The 22,083-nt window shown below is 47.7% G+C and overlaps 1 protein-coding gene across 1 annotated transcript in view; it reads left to right on the top strand.

Moving 5' to 3' along the window:
* The window catches only part of LOC135809815 (integrin alpha-5-like), a 28,451-nt gene extending 24,588 nt beyond the window's left edge, over positions 1-3,863 (top strand). The window contains exons 27-30 of the mRNA XM_065323244.1: positions 113-214; positions 957-1,061; positions 2,223-2,345; positions 2,953-3,863. Of these exons, the coding sequence (XP_065179316.1) occupies positions 113-214; positions 957-1,061; positions 2,223-2,345; positions 2,953-3,039 (417 nt within the window). The 3' untranslated portion in view covers positions 3,040-3,863. The remainder of the gene's footprint in view (positions 1-112; positions 215-956; positions 1,062-2,222; positions 2,346-2,952) is intronic.
* Positions 3,864-22,083: the final 18,220 nt, after the last annotated feature.

Below are 22,083 nucleotides of genomic sequence, written 5' to 3'. Positions count from 1 at the left end.
CCTATATAACTTAGTAGGTAAGGCTACCTGCACCGAACATGAGGAGAGCATGTGAACGCGTTCTTTTCTCTCATTCGGATTTTGAAAATTCTTCTGTGCTTTGCCGTGCCAGGGCGACGTGGCCACAATCATCTGCGACATTCCCAGTCTTGTCGTGAAAGACTCCGCAAGCATTCAGATCACCTGGAGAGTTAGAGCCAAGTCTATACATGATGTGAGATGCACTATAACTACGATACCTACATATCCTAGCTGTATTGTACCGGGTATACGTCGACCACGAGTAGGGGCCGACCCAATGCTTTGATCCTCGAATTACTGGTTCAATGGTGGTTAAATCCCGGTTGTAGTTGCCTACCCGTTTTGGGATTTGCACTTTAGGTCGCACAAGGCCAACCTATAACAGATGTTCACTATAACAGATGTTCACTATAACAGATGTTCACTCTATCGCTTTATAAGTAGTATTCTGGCTTCAGGTGTTAACGGAAAGGTCTTCGTTGTCCGAGTTTGTTCCTGCGTGTATCACTGTGAGTAGGAGAAGGGTTTTGTGAGGTGTCGACCGAAAATCCAGATTCCTTCTTGACCTGATGCTTGTATGTTGTAAACCTTTTTGTTGAATAAGCCTCTTAAACGGCCAATCACAGATCAGAATATCACTGGCCTGACACAACAGCTGAAGAAAAAGCAAAACAAAAACAAACAAAAAAGTTAAAGAAAAAGAAAACGTATGTTGTAAACTAGGCACGTATGGCAATGTTGACATGGATGCCGCTGGTGGGGTTTCCCAGCACTTGTGCCAGTGGTTGTGAGACGTATCCCCTCGCTCCCACCGTTAGGCGCTTCATCTGCCACTAGGGTTTATCGGATGTTAGTGGCCGTCGTGGGTTCCTTTTGGGAACGGACATGATAATTTACGTTTATGGCGATGTTGCGGTGTGTTGGTATCCATCTAGGCTGCTCTCTTACCTTCAAACGTGTCGACTTCAATCTCCCTGGTCGGTTTTGAGGCGCGAGATGGATACGAGTGGCTGACTGACCAGGACACGGGATTGGCGGAGGTAAGCTCAGTGTTCTTAAAATGAAGAGCCAGATGAGGATATAAACCTCGCATCGTGTAGACGCTAAGCTCTTTCTTTCTATTCCAATTACTGCTGATGCCATGTGAAATCTTAACCAGACGTGTGCATAATCTCCCACTATCGCTTCTTACGGCTACAGCCTATGTGTGTATGTGTGTGTCACTGTGTGTGTGTGTATGTGTGTGTGTATGTCGTCGCCCTCCTTGTGGTCCCCGGCGGCGCTGGAAAGACGTTGTCCAGAGAGACATGAAGGCAGCTGGCGTGGATTCCTGGTTTCAGAATGCCCAAGACCGGCAGAACTGGAGGATGTTCCTTGCTGAGCCACCACCGCACACAGATGATTCGCCACCTTTGCGCTGCTTGCTGTGTGCCAAAGACTTCCGCCGCCGTAACGACATGGCCCGACACAAGTGCATTGCCCGGCGGAAGTTGCCTGTGTCACAACAGAAGGGTGCCAGGCAATGTATGAAGTGCATGCGGTGGTTGAGGAGCGCTGGAGGACTGGCTGTGCATCGCTGTCCTGTGTCCACGGATGTCCCCACTGTATCTATTCGCCATGAATCTGACTCTTTTCGATGTGATGTTTGTCGCCGCTCTTTCCGCTCTCGTTCTGGTTTGAGCCGTCATCACTGTGAATGTGCGAAACGGATGTCACGTGCAGCCAGGAACAACTGCCGTCATGAATGGCATTGCGAAAGACGGTTCTCAAGGCCACAGGACTTGCAACGCCATGCCAAATATTGTTGACTTTGCGATTTCTCTCTCTTCTCTTCTCTCTTCTTGTCGTTGTCTCCCGTTTCTGGGAGCGGCGTGGCCCGATAGGGTAGCTGTACATAGTAGTAGTAGTAGCGTGTTGCGCGTGTGTGTGTATGTGTGAATGTGTGTGTGTGTGTGTGTTTGGTTGTGTGTGTGTTTGTGTGTGTGTGTGTGTGTGTGTGTGTGTGTGTGTTAAATGGTGTAATCCCAGCACAAGTTGCTATGTCTAACATAGCTGTTCGCTATCATCGCTTCCGCGATGGGCATGTCTGAGTCTGAGTGTGTGTGTGTGTGTGTGTGTGTGTTTGTGTGCACATGCTTGCACATGTTTGTGTGCGTGTGTGTACATGTGTGCGCGCAATAAACACCATGTTTGTTCTGTAGGCATTGACAGAACTGGTGGGATATGTGGAGGTGAAGGCAAGCTCTCTAAAGCTATGGCATATCATTGTCCCCATCGTCGTAGGATTGATTCTTATCTTGCTTCTCATCTTACTGCTATATAAGGTAAGGGTAAGCCAGAATCACACTATTGGGAGTATGTGTCTGCCCTCCTCGAGGTCCGGCTATTGCAGTATGTCTACCTTCCTCGGTGCCTGGGTATTGCTGTTATGATAGAGAGGTTAAGATGCACGTTATTTCTGATGCGACGCGCAATTTCACGCCAAATTTGGTGTACAACTCCAAATTTCGACGCGAGCCGCAGGTCACTTGCGTTGTTTTTCGAATAGCGAGCCAAATAACGCGAGCTGAACTTTTGCGTCACATCGGAAAGAACGTGCACCTTAACCTCTCTAATATTACACCAATAGTCAGGTACTGCTGGGGCCAGTATGTGTTTTCCCCCGAGGCCCGTGGCAAGCACATACTGCTAGTGTGCTATTCAGCGGATGTACAGAGCTAACCTGTTCAGTGCGGCAGTTCCACACTCTGCTGCTTGGCCACGCTACAAAGGGATATCTATACTCAGCGAGTGTCCTGCAATAATATGCAGTGTTGAATTTTTAGGTTTATGCACCTTTCTATATGCATCCGAGGGCATGTAACATTTTTCAGGACTCCATGTGTGCTGTACAATGCCCAACCTCTTGTTGTCTGATAATGTCCCTTCCAGTGTGGCTTCTTCAAACGAACGAAAGAGTTTGATATTCCGGCCAGAGGAGCTGCGGGCCAAGGCGCAAGACCAACCAGCGAGGTGTAATGCAAGGGTGCCGGATTCCCTCCCTCCCCCCCCCCCCCCACACATACACACAGCTCAACACCACTTGCCCGAACAACAAGGACCCCATCCAGGAGCTACTGAGCTACCGTACGCGGGGAGCAATATGGGACACGCGCATGCAGATGTCATGAATTGCCATCCTGCTACAGCAGGCCCCTGAACTTGATCAACCAGGTACTTTGAAGTACATGTATATAAACATCTCGTTTAGCTTTGATACATAAATTGACAGATAAATTAATAACTAAAGCACCCCTTCTAAAGATTGACATAACAAATGAATAATTTTGCAAATTTATACTGAAAAAGAATGATACTGTACTCCCAGATGTTAGGAACATAGGAAGTACATGCAGCAGGAAATCAGGAAAGTGCACATCACACTCTTCACACCTGATGCAACAATTAGCACAAACCACAATAATATTATTACTCTATATTTACCTGAGCATATAATTATTTAGGTTATTCACTACTACTGGTCGAGCCTGATGCAAACCTCCAATATCATCATGACTGTAATTATAATCTACTTCGAAGTACCTGGCCTGACTTTCCGAATGAACATCATTTTACTTGTCCACGTGGCTGGCCAGCGGCATGCGCCCACGCACTCCAGAACCATCGCACAAGTTGCATTGCGGACGGTGCGAGTGTACTGGCCGAGTGTACTGGCCGAAGACCGTGCTTGATCGCTGGGCTATACAGTCATGTGATGGAGCGTATTGCCAGCCCAACACCTTTTCTTTCTTTCTTTTTTGAAATTTTCATTATGAATATTGAGGCCTGTGTGGAATCAACGATATCAATATTTGGAGTGAGGTGGGAGCAAGAAAGAGGCTGATGTGGCTCCCAAGGTAGAAGCGGCAAAGGAAACCGGAAAGTAGTGAAGCAGCCAACGCACACGGTGGTGTGTGATTGGTTCAACCTCCGCTGTGTGCCGCAGGTCTCATGTGGAGGCGTAATCGATCCTTTCTTCTGTTCAGCTGGAGCAAAGACATGAAAAACAACTGCATGCAACAATATCTCTCAGATTTTGCCTGCTGTTTCCAAAAAAGGCCTACTAAAACAAGAGACTTAAAAACACAGCCACATTGTGTGTGCAACTGGTCATGTGACGAGCGTGGATAGTGTCCGCTCTGTGTTCAGTCCCTATTTCAATAGTATTTTGTGTGGGTGGCTTACATGTATTTGCCAGTATTTGGTGGGTGGTAGGTGGTGTCAGTTGGGTTTGTGCTGGAAATAATTAACACACGAGTGTTCTGGGTGGTTGGGTGCTGGGCCTTGCAGTGCTGGTAGTGTTAGAAAGGCTTGGGGTGTGTGGGTAGCCGAGTCTTGGGCATATGCCGGTGTGGACGTATACTTGTAGTTGTCCTACCAAGATCCTCTACTGCTTAAATACCTCGGATAGCTCTCCCGACCACGGTGGACTGAAAAAGCCACAAAATGCACACCCGACGCCAAAAGAAAGATTTCCGTAATATCTGCGGAACATAATTTCTTTATAGTCTGATCTCCATTTAGTCCGGTTTTCAGGACAATAGGGGATGTTTTGGACTATGGAGGTAAGGCCAAAAAACATTTCAATAATTATAGTGTGTTAGATGGAGAAATGTAAATACCTTCAGTAAAGAGACTCTTTTTGAGTCAGTAAATAGAAGTACAATATGTATAAGATCTTTTGAATCTGAGGAACAAACATACTGGAGAAAATGATTGCATATCGTCGATCTGCCTCTAAAGCTGCCACATTATCTCTCACGAGCTCCACCACTTCTTAGCACTATAAGACATGATTGCTTGTCCACTGACTGCTCTCCATTCCAACTTTGATGCATGGTTGTGGCAGAATAGTTGATGTATCAAATATTTCCCCTAATTATCCACGTACAGCAGTGGGAGATGAAGCCATTATTGCAGGTACTCATTCATTGTGGGGATGAAGTTTATCTTGGCAACTAGTATTCTGCCTGCAGACAAGCTGTCACTGCTTCCACTCTGTGAAAAATGTCTTCATCTGAAACACCAGACGTGAGGCCACCTCCTGAGAGCCGATCTCAGATGGAGATCCCTCCCATTTGCGGAAATCCTGGAAACAAGTGGTCAGAAGTTATTTTGCCACTCTGCATCCTTTGTTTGGGCTCTCATCTTCTCCTTGAGATGGTGTGTGGACGTATGGTTTGCCACAATACTCTTCCTTTCTGATAGCATTTGACTGTAGGCCTGGCATTACAGCCGTCCACAACTAACTTCACGTGCTTCATCAGAAAAGTAAGACAGGCGCTGCTGAGCGCTCCAATCGACTTGGTACCGAGTGCATGAGAATTTCTAGTTCTTTTCGAGCCTCCTGAGCTGGACTCGGCAAAGGCAGTTATTGGTAGCTCAATAGGAAAAACTTGGTCCGAAGATTGTCCAGTTTTACTTTTCTACACCTTCCTACATGTGTACTGAGTGAAAAAAAAACATTCCTTGGGGGGGGGGGGGTAATTGGGCTAAATCTTGCCGTACGGTGCCTAGAAAATATACAATTTTGCGATTTTGCGGAGTTTTTAGCACACATCTCTTCAGGAAATATTTTCATAAGAATGCTTTATTGAGTCTTTCTCGATGCTCTGCTTCGTCCAGGGATGTCCCTGGAACAAAACTGGAGCATTGGGGAAGTTCTAGCTTTGAATTCAACTACAGTTGAACATCGATTATCCGACCACCTCTGGGCAGACAACTGTCAGGCGGTGTTCAGATAAGGCAAATGTTCCGGATAAGAAACATGTACATGTACATGTACGACCTTTTTACTTTTCAAAATTTTCGTATTTTTTGAATGGCTCACTACATGCACAGTGCGTACTCTACGGCACGTGCGCCCAAAAAAACTGTTACGGATAATCGAATGGTCGGATAGTCGATGTGCGGATAATCGGTGTTCAACTGTATTCAGTTTCAAAAGGTTTTGCGGGTTGCGAAATTTACGTCAAATTTGTTTCAAAGAGGATGAAATTTCAAAATTGGTCCGAAGATGTTCATGTTTTTCTTCTTTATGATCAAGTCAGACCCTTACTGAGCTGGAAAAACAAAAGTGGGGGGGGGGGGGGGGGGATAATTGGGCAAAATGTTGCTGATATGGACCATTTGCCGATATCTTATATGGGACATGTGTATTTTGCCTCCAAGACACTGCTTCTCATGCAAAACTTGATAGAGGTTCCATTGGTTATCAAGTTGGTACTGATGGAACAGCTGTTCATTCGTGTGGATTCACAGGAAGTGTGAGTTACGAAGTCTGAAGATATACAATGTAAGAATGTTGAACAGTAGGGTCCAGCGGATAATGCCGGCATTATATTCGGCATTATAAGACTATCCGAGCATCAGAGCATCTATTTATTAATATGGAGCATTAGAAAGGAACAAAACAAGCATTATGTGAGGTTTGAGTGGCATAACGAGTTTCATAATGGATAATATCGGGAAATCCCAGGTTTTTCGCAACAATCGGCTACAGTAAAGTCATGGTCATGAGGTGCAACCTAAGTTACGCATTGTACTGACACAAAACTTTGTGATTGTGTAGACACGTAAAACCTTTAGCACTAATGCTACATAATTATACAATGTACACTTACCTGACCACATTGCTACATGAAGACGTTATGATTGTAGCGATGTGGTCCAGTAAATGTATACAAGCCATGCATGTAGCATGCCCAACCGAGGCAGTTACACAAATCCGGAGAAATGGGTTACGAGTTTTTTTTAGAATAATGGAGAGCTATGGAGGAGACGTATACGAAGTGAATATCAAACAGACGGAGAGGAGGTTTCTCGTTGTGCCATAGGCTCTGGCGATAGGGTCTCTAGAGATGCTAAAGTAGACACTGATGCATTGATAAATTTGGACCAGGATGAAGGAGCGGCTATAAACAGAAAGAGCTCGTTCCAAAAGAACTGCCTTTTCCGGGTCCAGCTGAGGAGGCTCGAAATTTAGAATTTCCCATGGACTGACTCAGTAAGTCGATTTGAGCGCTCAGCAGCGCGTGCCTTACTTTCCTGGTGAAGCACGTACAGTTAGCTGTGGACGGTTGTAATGCCAGGCCTACAGTCAAATGCTATCAGAAAGGAAGAGTATTGTGGCAAGCCATACGTCTACACACCATCTCAAGGAGAAGAAGACAGCACAAGCAAAGATGTTGAGCAGCAAAATAACTTCTGACCACTTGTTTTCAGGATTTCCGTAATTGGAGGGATCTCGATCTGAGATCGGCTCTCAGGAGCTGACTTCACGTCTGGTGTTTTAGATGAAGACATTATACACAGAGTGGAAGCAGTGAAAGCTAGCTTGTCTGCAGGCAGGAATACTATTTTCCAAGGTAAACTTCATCCAAACAATGAATGACTAGCCGCAATAATGTTTTCAACTTACCCTTTTTGGATAATTAGGGGAAATATTATTTTGATACACCGACTATTCTGCCACAACCTGCATCAAAGATGGAATGGAGAGCAGCCAATGGAGAAGCAATCATGTCTTATAGTGCTAAGAAATGGTGGCGCTCGTGAGAGATACGGTGGCAGCTTCAGTGGCAGGTCGACGATATGCATAATTTCCTAGAAGTTTGACAATGTGCAGACTTTCTCCCATTTTGGTCCCAAACCAAGAGCATTATAGCCCTTGCTGAAGCATTATAATCAGCATTATAAGATAGTTTTGGAGCATTATGGTTAGCATTATACGAACATTTTCGGAGCATTATCCGCTGGACCCTAGTTCAGAGATGACCACACAACACTCCCTATCCTATTTCCCGCTGTTCACGAAGTGCTAATACGACGCTGCCTGACTGTAGTACATGCACTAGCAGACCTATAACGGGTCGTCTACACTATCCCCTGGTGCTGGAGACGGTTGCACCAAGTCTGAAGACTCAATTGAGACAAGCCTCACCACCACTATGCTCCTATCATGCTTTTCCTGTGAGATATAATCATGGTAGAAAGAAGAAAAAGCGGTGGGAGGTGAGGAGATCAGGCCCACTAAAGTGGTCAAAGACCGAAAGTTCCATTCACTGCATCCAGGCTTCCCCCTAGCAAAAGAAAAAGGATATTCTTAAAACAAAACGTCTCCTATTTCTCTCGGTCTCAGTGTACTATCTATCCTTTGAACTTAGCAGTGTCACACAATGTACACGGTCGGCATAATTAGCCACCGGGAAAAGCCAGCAGAAAGTGATAACATTGACAAAGATGTGACACATAAGTTATAACTCGGTGCACGCGTGCTGAAATCGCAACAAAAAGATACCTAGCAACAGATGGAAGTTCCAATGAGCGCTTGCTGCGTGAAGGATAGGAATCGCGATGTTGTGCGTGTAGTTCAGTCCTTCCGAATTCCTTAGATGATAGATCACCACTTGTATACTGCCCTTGTCTCGTGGTTGCAGGAACGTCCAGCCCATGGAAGTCCATGCAGCTAGCCAGCTAAAAACGCCCATTGGAAATCTACCTGGCACATTATACGGGAAATGGGAATACAGCCTGGAGTACCATAACCCAAGAAGAAGAACCCTGCTGAAAGTTTCGCTGTGACCTGCCTCTTTCTACTAGTATCTCCTTGAATACTCCTGATTGATTCCACTGGATGGATGCTAGTGTAGAGGGACAACACAAGGGGAACTCGGTACCCTGTTATCGCTGAATTCTGTCCTGTATGAAATCACGTTCCTAGAAAGCCGAGGCTGGTGTTGCAATGCATTCGGCTATCATTCCTATACATGTAATACTTCGAAGAAGTTTATCAATACGTGCTTCACCTGTATCGGATAATACACTCACTTGTGATTTTTTCTCCTCCCCTCCCCATTACTATTATTATTATTATTAAATGTGTCATGTCGCTCGCATGTATAAAAGAAGGCGCCATCGCCTGTTTGTGTTGCGACTTTAAATAAAACTCAACAACAACAACAACAACACCAGCAAGAGCTCTTTCATCTTTGAGCCTTGGTCAGTACCGTGCACCCTTGGTGACGGATTTCGCCACTCCGTAGTTTAATGGTCTCCGAACGCTCAACCTTCGATCTCACCATTGTCCATTGATACCGCGACCGCCGGCCAGACGTGCAAGGCGATTCGCCGGCAAGATGCCGGCAAACTCCGGAAGCGGTGCGCGCTGCAAATATTGGCCTTGGGGAGCTGATGGCAGCAGGCTGCTCGGTGAATTCAATGCGTACCGGTGTCACTGCCAACACAAGTGTGAACCTCCAGAGTATCGTATTATACTGCGGTAGTACCAGTCACTGCTTTTAAACGTAGAGTATTCAATATCAATACTGTGGAACTGTCGCACACAATTAGTAGTCCATGAAGGCTACGTTTGTCATCGAATGTACCAAATAACGTTAGCAATGCAGGCTGTGTGGAGGTGTGGTCTTAAACCCTGGAGAGTGGCCCATCAATGATTGAATGCACCTCACAGCTCTCCATGGTTGCTACGATGTCAAGTAAAGGAGTGCAACCACTGCGCAAATTGGGACGTGTGCCAATATTATTTATAACAGTGAATCCATACTGCACAAACGCCGATTGCAAAGCTCTACCGCTACTGTCAGTGACGTCAGAGTCTTTCCATGCGGAATTCCTTGCGTTGAAGTCACCTAACACTACACAGCTGTGGTCATCAAATAAATTAGAAAGCTGATTAAACAAACTCGTAATTGTGGCAATGGGTTGCCGTGGAGGTCTGTACCATACAGAGTTTTACAGACACGAAGAGAGGTCTTCCAGGAAGCTACCAAGTATATTTCGATCATTTGCATTTCACAGCTGTTACTGCCAGGCTGTGGGCGAATACTTCAAAACGATGCAACCTGAAGCCTGGGATAGCAATAGCAGCATCTGGTATGCTGGGGTTTAGCCATGTTTCTGTCAAACAGACAATATCAATAGATTCTGACAGGATTAGTATTGCAGCTAAAATGCTGCAGCAGTTAATGGTGCACAGGCGTATTGCGGTTAATTTACACGGTGATGGTATGTGACGTTTAGGCGATCCCGCTGATCCCTATGTGGAATTGTTTGATTTGAGCATACGCTGGATATCGTCGTTCAAGACCGGTTTTCCGTCAATGAGGATTTCATCAAAAGGTAGAGTGCAATTGATGCCTTTATTGCGAAGCTGCTTAAGGCTCGACGACGATTTTCCTGTTGCTGCTTGGTCAAGTCATGGTTCACCTAGACGTTGTGTGTACCATGCTTGAGGCCAAATCGGTTCTGTAGTAGCGTGGACTTTGTCGCAGCATTGGCTTTGACATGCACAAGCCTTGGCTTGGGTCCTGAAAGCCTCCCAATGCGCTTCACCTCAATACCTTTTGGGTCGACATTTCGAATTAAAGTGCTGACAAGCTACGGGAGATTCTCACCGTAGTCCCGAAATGACAACGTTGTTCTTGATATCTATCTGCCGGCGCTCTTCCAGAACAAGCTCCCGTACCGTGTTGCTAATTAGGTGGGATCCGGTAGCCAGTGGAGCCCCTGGAGGGGGCGTTTTCGGAGCCGCAGTTCTGGCGAACGACTAAACTGTAGTGCTGAGCTTCCGATTGTGGTGCTCCAGTGATTCAACTCTTTCATTTAGGTCACGGCAAGTTTTCTAATAAGGTGTTCATCCAAAACGATACCAAGGTACTTCCTGTTCACTTCAATTCAGTCTTCAGTTCAGCCTTCAGGCAAAGGGGTACCCCCCCGGTGTTCATGTTCAGTTGAAGGCTGACGTCAGGGGTCAAAGTTGTGAACTTCGACCTGAAGATTATGAACTGAGTGGTGTCAGGATTGAGTCAGAGACCTCGTGCAGCCAGGAAATCATGAACAATGGTAATACATTGTCATGTATCTTCAGCGAGATCGAGTGTATAATAATAATTATCCATATAAAAACCGCTCTGTCAGCGGTTCTGAAAAACCTTTACTGGTGCTGCCCCGTCGTAAAAGTAAGAAATTAGAACTGGAGCATTCCCCCCCCCCCCCCCCCAAATGCGAACAGATCCACCTAAGTCGCAAATGTGAAAGGTGCCGTGTTGGGACAAATTTTGTTATAATACAGTACACGGGAAGTTTTGGCAGTGTCCAAATTTGGACACTGCCAAAATATTGTAAAATGTAAATTGAGAACCCCCGACACAAGCGTTTATCACAAAAGGTCATTTTTCTTTCTTACTAACCGGTTTCATCTTGTTAAAGAATCATCAGAGTGAAAGGAGAAAAGAAAATACATGCTATTACAGGTCTACTCTCCATATAACGTAATCTCTGGGACTACGCAAACATTATGTTATATCGAGAGTTATGTTATGTAGAAAACCGTGTGTAAAATCAGGGAGTACAGGTCTACTCTCCATATAACGTAATCTCTGGGACTACGCAAACATTATGTTCTATCGAGAGATATGTTATGTAGAAAACGTGTGTAAAATACAAGATGCACCTCAAAATGAAGGTTATTACAAGGCGGGTTCAACCGTGCAAACATATACGCACTGTACCATCAGATACCATCAATGCTGCAGAATATATGCACAATAGGACTAAACTGGCTAGCTACGGCTACAGCTTGATTGTACCGCGCACGTGAATCTACGTTGTATCGAGAGTGTACACGTCGGGGACCGCGCCGTAGGGTACGTTATGCCGAGGTTTACGTTATGTAGGACTAAACTTTTTTTTTTTTTTTTTTTTTTTTTTTTTTTTAGTAGTAAAAGCCTCTTTTACGGGCGAACAAAACACAATTTGCCATGGCGGAGGATTGAAAACAAATCACATAATGATGACGTCGCATGTGATCAGACAGCAAGAGAAGCATAGCATAGTCCGCACAATCACGGGGCAAGGCTCAACGGGACACCCTAGCCTCCACGACAGCCAGGGAGGCACAGCCATCCATTGGAGGCTGCCAAACTCGGCGAGCCCCACGCAGACACATGACACTCGAACGCAGCAGGGCGAAAGACAGCCTGCAGCGGAGGTGGGCAATTAGCACAGAATACGCCTCCCTCCCACGTAGCGACTGGAGATGTGCAATCCGGCTCACCAGTGCAGCGGCACCCTTGCCGCATCCTCCGGTGGAAGAGAGCACAAAGGGGAGAAAAGTGGATCGCTCCACTTCTCGGACTCTCCGATCATATCGACGCCGTTTCTCTTGCTCATGGTGCCGGTAGCAGCCAGAGAGAGAGGAGGTGCGGTTCGAAGACGCATAAGGGTTGAACACCCGTACATCAATAAAAGTGCGTTCGAACCGACCCCCCCAAACTCCACTGGCCACCACATCCAAACGAGCTTGATCCTCGGTTGATGCTGACCGGAGCTGAAACTGCTCCCCAGTCAGGGGTTGGAGATGTGGCTCCACTGCGACGTTGTGGGCGACACCCTTCAATGAGCTTGCCAGTATGTCGCGCACCTCGTTGTGGCGGATCGAGGGGAACCCACCGAAAGGACAGGACAAGGCGTGAGCAGTGGTGAATGCCTTCTCGCAAACACAGGTGGTGGGCAGGCGAGAAGGCGTCCAACCGTAACGGAGGCAGAGGCCATCCCGGAATTCCCCCTTCGACAAAGCGAAGCCATGGCGAGCGATGGGTCGGCAGGTAAGCCAGCTTGATGCTCCCTTCTCCTCTGCCAGACTGATAGCGAGATCGAGTTCGCTGTGTTCGGTGCGGAACGTATCGGCAGCTATCTTCATTGCCTTTCTGGCCTCAGAGCGAGCCCGACTCTTGGCCCTGCGGACACAGGCAAGAGCATCATCGAGGTGCTCTTCTTGCGCCATGATCTTGTCGTACAGCGCAGTGGTGATTAGCCTGGAGGTGCCGTACTGTGAGCCAAAAGTGGCAGGGTTGGCCACGCCGAGGCCTCCATGCCGGCAGGGGAAAGTGAGCAAAATGCGTTCAGCTTCACTGGGCGCCGTCCGTCCACTAATGGCAGGGATTAGGCGGCGGTGGATGATGTCCTCCAGGGGTGCCAGCTGTTCTGCAGCACCATCGAGAACCCGACACAGGAAGGACCACCGGTGTTGGAGGCTGTTCACCAGTGCAGAGTAAGCTGCTTGAGGCTGTGACCGGGCGAAATCTGTCAGCTTGCACAGCTCCTGCGACCAGGTGGCCACCTTGGAAGCCACAAACTCCTGCACAAACTGATCAGTTCCGATGGCTGATCCAAGGTGACGGCACCCGTCAGTGGTGATAGACACACCCGTGCCGGCGAAGATGGTCTCGGCTGCCTCTAGCTTGTCCCGCTTGACGACGAGGACGGACTTGCTGGGGTTAATGAAATACCCGAACGCCGGCCCATCCCCGACGAGTCGGTCCCACCACTGGCGGAGAGGGTTGAGCCCGCCACCCGCGGACGAGTCATCCGCATACCAGCTCTGGCGTGTTCCTGGGGTTGCCACTCTGCGCACCAGGGGGAGTACCCCCAAAGCGTACATCGGCATAGCAAGAGGATCTCCCTGCGTTGTGCCTTCTCGCGATAGGAGGCACTCCCCGTCCACGAATAGGCGGGCCGGCTGACGGTAGCAGTTTACGATAGCGGGTGTGATGGCTGGACAGAGGTGTGCTACGTTGCGCATACATGCTTCTCTGTTAAGGCGATTGAACGCATTGGATGCATCCGCCATAAGCACAGCGTCTACGTCTTCTTCATGGAACGTGTCGTGCATGGCGTGAATGGCCGCCTCAATGCCACATTCCTGGCCTCCGCACATCTGCAGTGACCCTGTCGCCTCACGAACAGAGTCCCCCGCCACGCTCAGAATAGCCTTGCCGATGATACGACGGACGGTTTCGCCGATGCCTATTGGGCGCACACCCGGTTTCTTATCTAGAGGGATAAGCCGGCATGCCGTGTAGGCTTCCATCGATGCTGGGTTGACGTACTGAGTGGCGATTCGCCGGGCACAGCTGGCGAGAGCATCACATAGGTCGTCTGAAATGTCCCCAAACGCTGTGCACATACGCCTCCAGCCATCTGCGTCCATCCCAGACGGCCCTGCAGAACCGGTGGTATGCAGTGCAGCTTGGCGCACAGCGGTCCTGTCCAGCTTGGTGAAGAGCACTGGGTGGGGCTGTGCTGGGGGTTGTCCTGGGAGGAGAGCCGCTGCTGTGACTGCCTCGCCCTGTGGGTGCTTACTGCGCAGCACATCAAGCACGGTCGTTTCTCCAATGGTGTCGTCAAGATCAAGAACTCCACCACCCATGTCGGGGGAGAGTTGACGAGTGGCTGCCGAGAGCCTGCCACGCTCAATGTCAGACGCAAATCTGCGTGCCGGGTCGACCGTGTGTCCCTCGTGCCGTGCGTTTCGCCTGCGGGCCTTGACGATCTGGTCTTGGATAGTCACGGATTCTTGGAGTAGCACCTGTACGTCTCCGGAATCCCACGAGGCAATGCGGCGCTCGATGCAAACCTTGTGAGCTGCTGCCGCTACGGTCCCGCCAGGTTTCTGAAGGAGCAACTGCTGCATTACCATCGCCGTTTTCAGGGCGTAGTCAGCTGCACCTGAGGAGTTGTTACCAAAGGCGTGGAAGTGTGAACTCAGCATACGGATAAAGGTTCGGCCCGTGCTGCCCATTGGTACGTCCAACAGGTTTGGGGCAAAATGAACTACCTTCTCGTACGCCTCGGATATCCGGTTGGAAAACGTGGGACCGTCCAGATCTCCCATTCCGAGTGTGGGGTCCCGCAGGGGAGGATGGGGTGGCAGGTCCGGGATAACAGGATCAGCGACGTCCATTGTTGCTTGGGACATGTTGAGTGTGGCTAGCAGTCGGACATCGTGTGGATCTACGTCCCCACTCGCTGGTAGGTCAACTAGGTCCACTACGGTCACGGTGGCACGCTCCGCGTCCGCTGGCTCAGGCGCTTGGCTGGCAGGTTCGACATCAGCACTGCCATTGGTGTCAGGCGAGTTCGGCACCTGTACGGGTACTACAGTGCTACTGCTAGTACTGGCACCGGGAGGCGAGCTCGACCGGGCTGTGCGAGGTGGTCCGTGACGACCGTCTCTGCACTCTGCAAGTAGGGTGGTGGTGAGTACTGCGGCTGCACTCTCGGTGACTACTGGCTTGTGCACATTCGAGACATTTGGTACGGGTACGGAGTCTAGTGTCGTATCGGAAACTGCGGTTGCTCTGTTGTCGGAGCTTGTCGACGTCCTGCTGACAGTGTGGTCCGTTACCGTATCACGAACAAAGTTTCGTGCAGTTCCTACGGGTACGGTAGCTGTAGTCGTCGACGACGGTTGAGAAGACGGTTGGGATGTCGGGGAGCCGTTCCGGCATTTGTTCTTCTTCGAGGGGATACAATTCCGACACTTCCGACCCTCCTTCGTGCAATCGCACCGAACACAGGTGCCGTTGCCGTTGCACCGGCAACAAGTGGCACTCTGCATCGGCTGGTTTGCAGGAGAGGCACGTTGGAGTTGGAAAATCCACTGAAGACTACAGAGCTCGAGAAACGCGTACCTACGTCAACATTCAAAAAACTTACTTGTAGGACTAAACTGGCCTAAACTGCCTTCAAAGTACGGTAGCTACAGCTACCGCTTGATCATACCATGCACGTGAATTTATGTTGTATCGAGAGTGCGCACGTCGGGGACCGCCGTAGCGTGTGTTATTTCGAGGTTTATGTTATGTAGTATTATGTTGTGTAGAACAAATTTTGTATGGGAGTGATGCTGTTTCGGCGCGGGATTTGATTTTTTATGTACTAACGAGGTTTATGTACAAGTGAGAGTTGTTATATCGAGAGCAGACCTGTAGTACAATACCGGGAGGTGACACGGACACACATTCAGGCGGGCGAGCTTTGCCTCAGGTCACTTTTCTGTGGAGCGCTGTGTCCCGGGAAACGTCACGAAATATCGTACTTCGCGCGCTGTGTCCCGGGAAACGTCACGAAATATCGTACTTCGCGTACCATTTATCGTAGCATTTCGTAGCATTTTTCAAAAAAATTCATAGAACGACTTGAAGAGAGTGGCAGAATGCTGTCAAGAAGTTTTCGAGCAGTACTTTTTGAAGTTTGTTTTGACGATGTAGGGAACGAATCCATCAGTCTTTGCTGAGTGATGAGGATGAATCCTACGAAGGATATCAAGTAGCAGCTGGCCTTCGCACGGGTACCTTCAGTGTGTCCAGTATTTACGTGGGCGGCTTGTAAGAGTGAAATTGTCTTCCTAATTTAATTTGTATTACATTTAGTTATTCACGTCGATTCTAGGGGAATAGATAATGTTGACTCAAGTTTTAGTCACAATGAACAACATGTTTCAGGTATGGCTGACCCGTCTCAAGATAGTAAGGCTATTCCGAATCCAGATGCTATAGTCGTCAGAGAGAAACAGAAAATAAAATAAATTTTATACTGCAGGGGCAGCTATTCGCAAATGTCACTATGACGCAAGTCTGTGTCAAGCAGGGAGTAGCACAATGGTACAATGGCACTGTGCTACTCCCTGCTACAACCTGAGATGTTACGCGTTAACAGGAACTGGTGTTGATGATAAAGGCAGTGTGGAATTATGTACAATGTTACTGGTGCAAGTGACCATGCCGTGGAAGACCGTGCCGTGTAAGTCGTATATGCAGGTAATCAGACCAAGCGTAAAAGGATAAAGATAGCCTGCTTATGTACTATTCCTAGTACGTGTGCTTATTATAGATACTTTGTGTGACTACTAGTTGTATGTGTCTGCATATTACTATACGTATTAGTACGTAATTGCTTTTACTACAATTTGTACTTTGTGGGGAGCTGCGTGACGATGAACTATAGTATATATCAGGGAGTAGTACAATACCGGTATAGGCCTTATGCACATTGTACAGATGCACGAAATCCCGTATAATCTTGTAGAATCCCGTAGACCCGGTTGGGTGTTGAATGTGCAGGACCCTATTGTGTTTACTGCTATTTCCACTATGAAATGGGCCATGAAGGCATTTCATACGAAATCTTTTTCCGGCAGAGATCTAGCTAGTCGTTAGTTCAATCCCAAAGTGAAGAAGGCTTGAAAAGTGATCGTTTGCCATGAACTGTGAGGCTAAATGGGTCAAACGCGCATGTATAGCACACAATGCCTTATGAACACCCAACCGGGTATGTACACACCTACGGCCATAGTACAGAACTTCGTACATCTGTACAATGTGCATAAGGACTATTGTACTACTTCCTGATATATATGGCCACCAAGAGCATACGCAATCAGAATCGTACAATACCATTACTCCTTGATTATAACCAATGTTACTTTTATGGCACCAATGTTACTTTCATGGCACCGTGGAATCATGTCAAACACAAAAGGATAAAGACGAATAGTTGTATGTATGCGCACGTGCGCGCGCGCGTGTGTAGTAGTAGTAGAATTTATTATTTTGATAGGGAAGGCCCTACAGACGTTGCCGTCTTGTTACAGGGAACCCTAAGTGCTCTTTACAGAGCGAAACAAAAACGGATAGATGCTCAACCTGACGACACGAGACAGGCAGAGAATTTGTGTGTAGGTGTGTGGGTGTATATTTGCCAGTGACAAAAGGTTTTGGTGCCACAACATCACCATAATCATTCTTGTTTTCCAGAACCTGTCCAAGAAGTTTGCCTGTGCAATGGAGACAACAAATGTTTTAGTTTTTCCTAGTGACGAGGAGGAATCAGACGAGTTATGCCAAGTAGCCATTGTACCTCAGCCGGATACCTTCAGTGTGTCCAGTATTTTGACATGGGCAGCAGGTAAGAGTGTGTCTTCAACAGAGTATAGTTTGTTGACTTTCAGTTATTCACATTCTCATTTCTCTTTGGGCTACATCTCACCAGATCTGTGCAAGGACTCGGACATGCAACGCTACTGCCAACATGAGGTGGCAGTAGCTCAGCAACTCTGCTCACTGGACAAGCACCCTGCAAATGTGGAGCTGTTCATAGTTCACTTTCGGCAGGCAATAATAAATTGTGAACAGCAGCAGACGTTGTTTTTCAAGAACAAGGCCTTAGGAAAATTAAGGAGAGGAGAGTGCACGAATGTCTCAAATGTGTGGACTGATTTACTTCGCAATTCGTCAACCATTTCCCAAGAGCTAGACACCAAGACTGCATAAGTACACACCAACATCCCCAAAACACAATGCATTGAAACCACTTGAAACCACTCCTGCTATATAATTTGTTTACTTTTTGGGTGAGGAGCAATTGGCGTTGGGCAGGCAGACTTCGCAGCCGCACCCAAGTCGTCGCTCTTCCTCTTCTGTCCACGGGTTCTGGGGGTTAAAAAAGCAACAAACCAAGTAGGCCTGGCCTCATTCAGTGCTGAAAACAAGTGATCTTGAACATTATGTTCAAGTCTATACAAATAAATAAGTTTCAAAATTTTCGGAATGAGTTTTCCAAAGAGTTACATAAGCTAACACGTTGAGATGAAGTAGAATGGTAGACAAATAGGTATAGTTTCGAAATATCCCAACTTGGTGAGGTGTCCGAGTGGGTCCAAATGAGAAATTCAGGTTCGTGTTACACCATGTCAAGATGAGAAAATTCCATCACGTTACTTACCTAGGATAGCGTCCTCCATATTCGTCACTTCCATCCATTTTGGGAAGTCGAGACTTGGCAGCAGTGTGGACGATGTACCAGAGTAGCTCCCAAAAAAGGCTCGAGCTGAAAAGAACAAGTGGCAGCTTGTCACGAAGGGATACGTCTGGTCTTCTCGTCACTATTTGAAGGTTTCTCAGCGCTGTCAAAAGAGCAAAAATTTGAATTTTCGCGCGGTTTGTATTTTTTTTGTGAGGCAAAGCTCGTAATCCCGGATGTGTGCCCGTGTCACCTCCCGGTATTGTACTACTCCCTGTGTAAAATACAAGATGCACCTCAAAATGAAGGGTATTACAAGGCTGGTTCAACCGTGCAAACATATACACACTGTACCACCATCGACATCAGATACCATCAATGCCGCAGAATATATGCACATATGACTAAACTGGCTAGCTACGGCTACAGCTTGATTGTGCCGCGCACGTGAATCTACGTTGTATCGAGAGTGTACACGTCGGGGACTGCGCCGTAGGGTGCGTTATGCCGAGGTTTACGTTATGTAGGACTAAACTGGCCTACATTAGAGAGGTTCTGCTATACGTGAAACGTAGAGAAATCACGTAGAGAGCAGGTGTCTGGGTTAGAGTCTACGGCTTCGCGTGTTTTGGCTCCAGATTTCTACGCGGAGATGAGGTTCTCTACGTTGCGGCTGATGCGTCTAGCACATCTCAATTCTAAAATCCACCGGGAATCCACAGGAAAACTACTCAGACTACACTGTTATTATTCATTGCAAAAGAACACCGAAAGGCCAAACCGCATGGTGAAGACTAATGTCTAGACTACTGAAGGATTCTCTGAATCCTTGTGCCATAACAAAGAGAAAATACAGAATGTGTAGTGCGCCAAAGTTAGCGTATGTACAAACATGTAATAATGACAACGCGCAATAAAAGGAGTACAAATATCCGGCAAAGGACACGAATGGTGTACGGTAAAGAAAGACACGTGCATGCATGAGTACCCTAGCAAAAGTGGACAAACCTAACGTAGATCCACGTGGTACTAATCGAGTACCGTACGCTACATATTTAGGCAAAGAAATATCAAATAACATATTATCATAAAAGAATGCAAATAATTTAATTTCAAAACACATGGAAAATCTCCGTAAAACAAATCGTTAAAACCGGAGGCTTATCGCAAATCACTACAATACTCCCCCACCAGTGGACGGAAATGCAAAGAAAGTCCACGAAAAGACTGAGAGGAGAGAGAAACGACAATGGTGAAATGTAAGAATAGTGATAACTGTTATATACAAGAATGTTCATGGTGAATATTTACAAGTCATGTACAAATAGCATAGCCACAGAATCAACAGTCACTCAATGAGCTTCAAAGTGTACGTACCGGATAGGCTGAGGAGGTCGCTGGGCATGAAGCGACTGAACAGGAATAGCTGGAGTGGGCACAGTTGATGGCGAAGGCATATGAGCTGGCTTCAGCCGATCAAGCGAGATGGTGTCCCGTCGACCATTGACATTAACCACAAAGTGCTTTTCAGCACGACTGATGACTGGGTGTGGGCCAGTATATGGGGGTTGCAGTGGTTTCTTCACAGCATCTGTACGAATGAAGACATGGGTGGCTGACTGAAGAGCAGGGGCAACGTGAGTAGCTCGAGTAGTAGGAGCATCTCGCGGCTCGACAGGGCGGATGTCACGCATCATGGTCCGTAGGGCAATGGCATACGGAGCAGCTGACGGAAGAGACTCAGATGAAGATGTGAAGAATTCACCAGGCAAACGGAGGGTTGTACCATAAACCAGCTCGGCAACACTGCAATCTAGATCGGTGCGTAAAGCGGAGCGAATACCGAGGAGAACGAGCGGCAAACGGTGAAACCAGTTGGCTGATTGGGTAGCGGTCAGAGCAGATTTAAGCTGGCGGTGGAAACGTTCCACAGTGCCATTGCTCTGTGGATGATATGCTGTCGTACGAATGCGGTTAGAGCCAAGAAGACTGCATATTGACTGGAAGAGAACAGATTCAAACTGTCGACCACGATCTGTCGTGATAGTTGACGGCGTACCAAATCGGGCAATCCAACCAGAGACCAGATTGAATGCGACGGTTTCCGCGGTGCAATCATGGAGAGGAATGGCTTCCGGCCATCTAGTGAAGCGATCAACACAGGTGAGTAGGTACGTGAAACCTTGTGAAGATGGGAGTGGTCCGACCAGGTCAATATGAATATGGTCGAAACGAGCAGATGGTGGCATGAAGCGACTAAGAGGGGTCTTAGTGTGACGATGCACTTTCGATCGTTGGCATGACAGGCAGGAACGAGACCAGTTGCGCACATCACGGTTCATGGAAGGCCAGACGTATCGAGCGGTAACGAGACGTTGTGTAGCACGAATACCAGGGTGAGACAAATTATGCAGCATGTTGAATACGGGTTGGCGGAAGTCGGGAGGTACGTACGGACGAGGTGAACCAGTGGAGGTGTCGCACCATAGCAACTGAGAAGAGACAGGCGAAGCAACTTCTTGCCACACTAAACTGGACGAATCATTATTTCGGAGAGCGATGAATTCAGGACAGTTACTCTGAGCGGTAGCGAGAGCAGCAAAGTCGACTGAGGCTGGCTGGACAATAGCATCCAGTGGTCGTGACAACGTGTCGGCAACGACGTTCTGAGTGCCCTTGACAAAGCGGATATCAGTGGTGAATTCGGCTATGAAGGACAAGTGTCGTGCCTCACGGGGAGAATGGCGAGTTGACGGCAAGTGAATGGCATGGGTCAGCGGCTTATGATCGGTCATGATATGAAATGACCGGCCCTCAACATAGTGGCGAAAGTGCTTGACAGCTAGATACATAGCCAGTAATTCGCGACCAAAAGTAGGATAGCGGCATTCAGTAGGGGAAAGCTTCTTGCTAAAGAAAGCTAGCGGCTGCCATGCACCATCGACAAACTGCTGAAGCACCGCTCCGACACAATAATCGGATGCATCACACATGATATTGATGGGTGCCACAGGGTTAGGGTGCGATAATAATGTAGTGGTAGCTAGAAGGCATTTCACTTGATCAAATGCAGATTCAGCAGCTTCAGTCCAACAGAACGAGGAGTCATGCTTACGTTTGCCGATGAGCAGATCCGTGAGAGGCTTCACGATGGCGGCACAGTTAGGTAGGAAACGACGGTAGAAATTCACCATACCTAGGAACTCACGAAGCTGACGGAGAGAAGTTGGTGGTTTGAACTGCTGAATAACCTGAACACGTTGGGAAGTCGGCTCAATACCATGACGACTGACGTTGTGGCTGAGGAACTCAATGGTAGAAACAGAGAATACGCACTTTGCAGGATTAATGACGAGGCCGTGCTCTTGCAGACGCTGTAAGACCAAGCGGACGTGCTTGCGGTGCGTCTCAGGATCCGAA

The sequence above is a fragment of the Sycon ciliatum genome, chromosome 2 (genome assembly GCF_964019385.1).
Source record: "Sycon ciliatum chromosome 2, ocSycCili1.1, whole genome shotgun sequence".
Classification (NCBI taxonomy): Eukaryota; Metazoa; Porifera; class Calcarea; order Leucosolenida; family Sycettidae; genus Sycon; species Sycon ciliatum.
This window is presented reverse-complemented; position numbering and strand designations above follow the sequence as displayed.